This window comes from Semicossyphus pulcher, unplaced genomic scaffold (assembly GCF_022749685.1).
Source record: "Semicossyphus pulcher isolate SPU_LCO1_2020_fin unplaced genomic scaffold, fSemPul1.0.p SCAF_20, whole genome shotgun sequence".
In the NCBI taxonomy this organism is placed as follows: Eukaryota; Metazoa; Chordata; class Actinopteri; order Labriformes; family Labridae; genus Semicossyphus; species Semicossyphus pulcher.
In genome coordinates, this window is record NW_027211694.1 from 21407082 (window position 1) to 21415037 (window position 7956).

Sequence of the window (7956 nt, forward strand, 5' to 3'; positions counted from 1 at the left end):
TTGAATCATATTTGGTGGTAGTCATTCGTTAGTCAAGATTTTATTAAACAGTTATTTAATTAAGGCTTATGCTTAGTAAATCATTTGTAATTCACATGTATTTTCTATATTTATTATTAATATAAATATGTATATCTTTTAAAATACTAAAATAAATTATTGTACTACTACGAGTAATAATTATTAGAATATTTAACAGGGTTTGCATTTTTATTGAGTTTAATTATTTTAAAATAATTACAGTGTAAGGTCATGGTTGGCCAACTATTTTCGCTCCTCTGTGAAATGAACAGGTAAACACTGCTCTGCATGGCGTCAAGCAGCTCTTCGTAACTATTTTCTCTGTTTTTCACCTGTAAGTGACTTTGTGTTTCTGCAGCAGCCTCTTAACTTCACAAGCATGGACGAGAACACTTTAAAGCTGCTCGTGAAGCTCACTCAGGACGGACACTTAAGCTCTCTGAAGGAACATATCACATTAGGCGGCCCGGCAGCGGTTCAAATTGCGTGCAGCAAACATTTTGGCCGGTCAGGGGACACACTGCTGCACTACGCTGCCAGACACGGACACCTGGACATTGTGGAGTATCTAATAAAACAGGTAGGCATGGATGTGGAGGCGTACAACAGTGACTACAAGAGGCCGCTGCACGAAGCTGCGTCCATGAGCCACCAGGCGTGTGTTAGCTACCTGCTGCGGGAAGGAGCCAAAGTGGACAGTCTCAAGAAGGCTGATTGGTGAGTGGGGTCCTTTGAACCTACCTTTATTTATTCAAACGTATCCTGTATTCATATAGCGCCCCCTACTGGCTTTAAGAAGGAACTGCAGTGTTTACAGGATACGCTCCCTTCGATAGCTCAGTTGGTAGAGCGGAGGACTGTAGTGGCTTCATGCTGAAATCCTTAGGTCGCTGGTTCGAATCCGGCTCGAAGGAGCAATTTTTTGATTTACTAAAGAATTGAGCTAAATCATATATATATATATAAAAACGATTATCTCAGTTTTTGCCACTCGTTTATGGTTACATTTAATTCACGGAGATACGCGTCTCTTTTCCTTAAAAATAAATCCCTGGCCATGTTTCAGAAACCCAAAATGTACAAAAGCCTTTTAACACTCTCTTGATCTAAATAAAAACCCATCCTTGCACTTATCCGTAAAAAAAGTTTTGACCGTTTCCTTTCCGGTTATTTAAATTGTATGCTTAGTAAATCCTTTATAATTCACATTTATTTGCTACATTATAAACATTTTATTTATTATTTTAATGATACTTATAATATTTAATGTTTCGTGTAGTTGTGTATTTTGATTCTATTTTATTGTTTTTTGCCGTGTATCTGATAAGACAGTTACAGTGTAAGGTCATGATTGGCCAATTTTTGATCCTCTGAAATAAACTCCACCAAACTATGTAATCAATAACCAAGCCCCGACAAAATAAACATAAAATGCATAAACATGTAATATAGAGTTAAAAGGTTAAATATCAAACACCTATCCAATCGAATTTAATAATGATAATAATAAAACCTTTTACTAGCAGCTATTGATAATATTTTGTTGTAATTGACAGGTTTATCATATATACTCTATTTCCCCTTGAAAAGTCAAGTAAATGTTTTATCTGATCTATGCATCTGTTTTATATTAGAGATTAGATTAGCAATTAATCACATAGATCAGTTGTCATATGTTAAATTAATGACAAATATTTTGATTTTAGTCAAATTTCTCTTTTACCAGCTTCTATAATGTGTATATTTTTCACTTACTTCCCCTATTATGATTGTAACTAAATATACTGTATTTATGGTTATTGAAACTTAAAAGATCAAATAAGTAATTGATTAAACAAGAAAATAATAATCAACTTATAATTATCAAAACAATCTATTCGTTTCACTCTTATTCTTTTATTCTAACTATATTTGCAAGATCTATTATCTGGGAGATAAACTAATACCACTGTGTATTGTTTTAAAAACTAAATGTGACTGCCGATTTCAGTAGATGTCACTTGGTTGGAGTTGGTGTCAGTGTTTCCTCTTGTCTGTCAGGACTCCCCTGATGATGGCCTGCACTCGGAGGAACCTCGATGTGATCCAGGAGCTGCTCTGCCACGGCGCCGACCCTGCACTGAGGAACAAGGACGGCTGGACCTCGTTCCACATCGCCTGCAGGGAGGGCGATCCTCTGGTCGTACAGCACCTGCTTCTGATCGCCCCGGACGTCTGGAGGACGGAGAGCAAGACGCGCAGGACGCCGCTGCACACTGCAGGTAAAGTGTCCTCAGAATGACTGTTTCCTGTTATGGCTACACCTGACACAAACAATGTCCTGACTTGAGGCTGGTTTAAAAGAATACTTCCCCTTGAGTCTGTAACGTTTAAGTACGTGGGATTCTGTTTGTGTTGATCACTGAAGGACAAAAGTAGTATCTGTTATGTGGGAGACCTTTTTGCATTTATGTTCAGATTATAACTTACTGTACTCTTCCTCTTCCTTATTCAGCGATGCACGGCTGTGAGGAGGTTGTTCGGATATTGCTGGAGAGGTAGGTAGACTCACATGGAGACTCAACTTTTGTGACTTTAAGCATTTGCATCCTTTTCCTCAAAACTTCAGCCCTAACATGATAAATGCACCTGTTAAGACTCACAAGTATGACAATAATTTTGACCCAGAGGTCGCTGGTTTGATCCCTGGTTTTGCAACTGTCTTAAACGCACTTGTGACTAGCCTTTACTAACTGAAAAACTAAACAAAAGATAAAGTGGATTTATTCCTCTGCAAGCGTTTGTTGAGCTGACCAGCTTAGAGGTGCAGTACTGCCACCATCTGTACAGCTGTGGAACAAGTGGAGTGGATTCATGGCAGGCTGTGAAATTTTTAAACATTAAAAAGGTACGGAGCCCCTGAAGTCCCAGAAGGTGCTCATTTTTATCTTGTGCGCACAAGATAATAACGTGTTCGTGTAGCAGTTGTGTACTCTGTCTTGCGCTGCGTGATGAAGCAGATATAAACATTCACCTTTGGCTCCAACACCCGTTTAATATTCTGATAACAACAGAAACATATTAAGGGGTCTCACAGCCACCGTTGTAGTTATATGCTCCAAAGAATGCTTAGACACAGGACAAAATAATTTAGCAAACTGTGGGTAAGTGAACTACACCTCGGAGTTAAATGATAAAGCTACAATTTAGCTAGCAAAGCATAGTAACGTGGTGAGCTGAAATGACTCTACAGCAAATTAGTATCATCACAAAAGATTCTCTCAAACACACCAAATGGATAAAGAACTCTTTAACCCAGAAAACAAACTCATTTTGATGTATTTTAGCAGAGGTTATTACACAACATGTGGCGCATCCTTCATGTCTGCAGGGGCTCCAGCAGAGGGCGCTCATGTTACACTAATAGTTCCCATCGATGGGAACACAAAACTCTGGTAGACACGCTAATCTCCGCCCCCTTTCCGGCATGATGCTATGACGCACACAGCTACAAATTCAGCCCGTCCCCGTCCAAGTAGCGCTTGAACATCGTTTCAAATTTGTCGGCGCTGAGTTTGATAAACAGACTGCATGAGTAATAGATACATTAAAGACCACCGTAACATCTTCACTGTTTACTAAGCCTGTTTCCGTCGGTCAGACGGTGACGCATCAGAAAAGAGACCGACAGGAGTATACTCCACTGGCAATGGGGAAAATAGACAATCGCCATTTATTAGCGGGTCTTCTAGGGTCTGAAAAACCTGCGTCAACCTGCTAATTTAGGTGGGAAAGGGGTATGGCATTCATCGGGATTCATGTTTGTTGTCACCTGGCTATTATAAAAAGGAGAAAAAGTGTTTTTAAAGCTCAATAATCTAACATTTAAGTCATCCATCCACTTGAGACACAAATAACTGTAATTCTGTTTGTAGACTCACAGAATGATTTCAGCCCTCGAAAAATTCTCTTGTTTTTCTGACTTGTTCTGGGAGATATAAAACACTTGACTGCCTCTCTGTGTGTCCTTGCAGATGTGGCTACACTGCAGACAGCCCTGACAGCTGTGGAGTGACTCCTTTCATGGACGCCGTCAGGAACGGACACATTTCTGTGGCCAGGCTGCTTTTAGAGAAGCACCAGGTAGACAAAGGCGATTTAATTCACCTATTTGTGCTTACATTAAGATATCTTTGTGTAGCTAATCTGAAGTCCTGACTTGTTTGTGTACTGTAGGCGTCTCCTACAGCAGCTGATGTACTCGGGGCTCAGCCGCTGCACCAGGTCGCTGTCACCGGCCAGGAGGAGGCGCTACGGTTCGTGGTGCGGGACCTGAAAGTAGACGTGAATCAGAGGGCGACGAAAATCCAGCTAACGGCTCTGCATTACGCTGCAAAGGTGAGATCAGTGATTGCCAACCAGAGGTATTGATACACGAGATGCTTGCAATGTGCAAAAAAATCTCTCCTTACCTCTTTGGATCTGTGTTTTCCAGGAGGGCCACACGTCTGCCATAAAAACACTGCTGGATTTGGGGGCAGATCTTCATATTCGTGACAACAAGGGAAGAACAGGTAAGGCTTGGGTCAGCTTTAAAGCATTTTTTTTTTTAACCTGAGCCATATGTTTACAAATTATGGGGTTACAAAAAGTTTTGGAACTGCTCCAGTAGATTGCTTCAGCCTGCAGCCGTCAAAACAGGCTGTAATGACTGCAACATAATCCTGGGGGGAAAAGCATCCCATATTCCAATTGTCTGAAAACATTACAGAGAGAGTTTTTGATCTAAACACCAGATTCCATCATGATAAGCGTTCAGTGAAGAAACCCCTCCCATTGCGCCCTCATCCCAATACTTATAAGTTAGATAAGCTACCACATGACCCTTAGTGGTCACCACAACCCAAGCTGCATTGCCACCTTCAAGAGACCCATACTCTGCCATGCGAGCTCCAGGTATTGACAACGCTAACACCACCTACCCTACCACATGGCTCCTAACGGCCCCCACAACTCAAACTTGTAGATAGATGAGCAGCGAGAGCCAGCACATCAACAACCACATCAACCCCCTTCACCGGTGTTTCGTTAAGTTAGGCCCGCGTTACCTCGGTGAGGCTCAACAGGTAGCTCTGGCGTCCCAGAGCCACCCCCCTCCATGCTAGCTCTCACCGCCCACCGAATCATCATGCTGTCAAATCCTCATGTAAAAAATGCAACTATTCCTGGTGCCAACGTTATACGTGAAAAAGTAACTGCATAGAATAAAGGATTAGTATTACCTTTGTTTTGGTCCCCAACTGGCATTATTTCCCCTCATCCAAATCCGCTGACTTGCTTCTTCTGACATCTCCTTTACTATCTTTCGCTGACTCTGTCCACACCCTCCCAACTCTCCCAGTAGTGAGATAGTTGATCGTGCTATGAACCCTCGACACTTTATACAGGACAAACCCTAACCGTCCCCTATAGAGATAGACTTTTATGTTAAAGAGTAAGATCTTTTTTTGTAACCAGAATAAGCTGTTACATCACTCCCTTGAAAGCCACCAGACTCCATTAATAAAAACATCATTTTAAAAAGCATAACATGGGACTTTCTGATCTACTGCTGCCTCGATCGGTTAGTTTTGTTGTGTAACTGTGTGACTTCGATCAAACACAAGCCGTTTAAGAGAAAAAGTTCATGCATGACCTCAGAGAAAAAAAGGTTTTTTAAAGGCCTTAAACAACAATGCATGTCATGGGTAAGTTGGTGATAAGCTTGGGGAGGAAATATGAAATAAATGGGACTTTTTCACATTTCTTTTTACAGATTATTTCTATTATAAACCAGCCATGATGTTTAACTGTGATGTACAGTATACTGATGTATAATCCATCACTGTCAACACGCTAAAAGCAGGTTGATTTGTTGTGGCTCACAATTTTACGTGCAATTAAAAAGATTTTAGAGTCATCTGCTCAACATTAAAATGAACATTAAAATAAAATCCAGAGAACAATTGAATAAATGTGCAGCCTATTAAAAAGTTTATTATAGTTTTGGATTTGGAAACGTCGTAGCAGCACTTGAATGCACCAGCAAGAACCTCTCAGTTTGTCCTCTCTGCTGCATTACCCAATGAAAATAATTGAAGTCTGATTATTCAGATTCAGAATACTTTATTAGTCCCAGAGGGCAATTCATTTTTACAATCTTACCCATTCATAAAAATAAAGAAGGGCTGTTAAATGTTGCATCATGTGTTATTTACACATGGAGCAGCTTAAGAGTAGCTTTTAAAATGCTCACATAAAATGGGGGTTCACATAAAGGACTGTTATGAATAGAAACCACTGGCTGCCTGGAAGTCAGGACGGCAATCTGGAAACTTCAGTTAACCTTTGTCGATGGGATAAAACATCCCATTATGTCCCCTCTTATTGTCTCTTCTCCTTGCAGCTCTTCATATGGCCGCCATCGGGCAGCACGCAGACGCAGCCAGGGCGCTCCTGCAGCTCGGACTCAGAGACTCAGGGGACGCGTCCGGCACAACCGCACGGCAGTTCGCCAGGAAACCAGATGTAGTGCGAGTGTTTGAATCTGGTCTACATGACACATCGTAAATTCTCCCAAAGTAATACAGAGCACAGACAAGACAAGATATCTAAATTTAATGTGGTTGAAGGCAAACAGTTTGGGTTGTCTGGATTACAATAAATCTTCACTTTCATTGTGGTTTTTTTTCTTGAATGAAAATTACTGAAGTTTAAAGGTTCTCAAACCTTAAAACAGTGTACCAAACACATGACAGCTCCTCAAAGTGAAGATAAACCCTCTCTAGCGCCCCCTGCTGACTGCCTGCAGTATAGGTCATAAAGCCCGCCTCCTCCATGTTAACAGATGGGACATGAGTCAAACTATAAAATCGAAATACACGTCAAATACATTTTTCTCAAACATGGTTTCTGTCATTATAGTTAGTTCTCATCATGCTGATTTATGTCCAAGTGTTCATTTTTATCACAAGTTTACTTTTAATTAGTTATTTGATGCTGTAAAAAGGGGGTGTGGCCTCATGATTGATCCTGCAGCGTTCTGTTCCCGAGTAGCAGAGTAGAGGAGAAACGGCAAGAGGAGACGTAACTAAGACTAACACGACAGTCATTGAACTTTCCATAAGCGTGAATATCTGCTTCAGACCAACACAAGAAGCTGTTCTGCTGCAGACTGAGCCCACCTGAGGGCTCCAACACGGCAAGGCCACAAGGTAAAGGTGTGTTTTGGGTAGAGGAAGGGGTGGGACGCCAATACTGCGGCTCCACCCGCCGAGCTTTCCTGTGCACACTCCGGATACAAATGAAAAAGATGGCAGCACCCGCTCCGGGGGGATTTTGGATTCACTTTTGTACAATGAGGTGGAGACGCGTTGACCATCTTTATATACAGTCATTGGTTTGCGCTGTCAACATCTGCTGCCTTTTCAGGACCAGGATTGTCACAAAAGTCCAAATTCAACTGTGTTAAGCTCACTTTATTGTTGGATGTTATATTCAAATATTTAAATAATGAACAACTAATTCAATTGAATGATTTTTTGGTTTCAGGTGAGGACTTGAGGGCCATTGTTAGGCCTCTCAGCGAGGCTCTCGTTTACCCCCAGGTAAACCTTGTGTCCCACCAGCAGTACACGTACCTCAGTTTGGGAATCACTGCTTTAGTCTGTTACAGTAGACTTAATGCTTGAAACCTCACTTGGACTGCAATTTTAAAAAATGTGTCTTAAATATAACTTGAAAAGGGCTATAATGTTTGTGTCAAAAGGCCAGACAATCTGCAGCATGGGATAATCCTGTATGGAGAACACAACGCACTGAGGTTTAGACATGACTGAACACGCTAAAGATGAACTCACCTACCTGTGTGGGAGTTTATCTGATGTATTTTCCTCTAACTTGCCATCACAGTTGCTG

The 7956-nt window shown here is 41.2% G+C and overlaps 1 protein-coding gene and 1 non-coding gene across 2 annotated transcripts; both read left to right on the top strand.

Moving 5' to 3' along the window:
* Window positions 1–302: 302 nt before the first annotated feature.
* Window positions 303–6668, top strand: ankrd16 (ankyrin repeat domain 16). The gene is made up of 7 exons (XM_069670983.1): window positions 303–738; window positions 2062–2282; window positions 2516–2558; window positions 4035–4143; window positions 4237–4398; window positions 4496–4574; window positions 6446–6668. The coding sequence occupies exons 1-7, from the start codon at window positions 401–403 to the stop codon at window positions 6607–6609; spliced, it is 1116 nt and encodes a 371-aa protein (XP_069527084.1). The 5' UTR covers window positions 303–400; the 3' UTR covers window positions 6610–6668.
* On the top strand, window positions 848–935 carry trnay-gua (transfer RNA tyrosine (anticodon GUA)). Its single transcript is given in 2 exon segments — window positions 848–884; window positions 900–935. It is a non-coding gene; the product is annotated as a tRNA-Tyr (tRNA).
* Window positions 6669–7956: the final 1288 nt, after the last annotated feature.

Coding starts and splice junctions, on each gene's coding strand:
- ankrd16 (XM_069670983.1), top strand. CDS start 401: ATGGACGAGAACACTTTAAAGCTGCTCGTGAAGCTCACTCAGGACGGA. Junction 739..2,061: donor AGTCTCAAGAAGGCTGATTG/GTGAGTGGGGTC, acceptor CTTGTCTGTCAG/GACTCCCCTGATGATGGCCT. Junction 4,399..4,495: donor CTCTGCATTACGCTGCAAAG/GTGAGATCAGTG, acceptor TGTGTTTTCCAG/GAGGGCCACACGTCTGCCAT.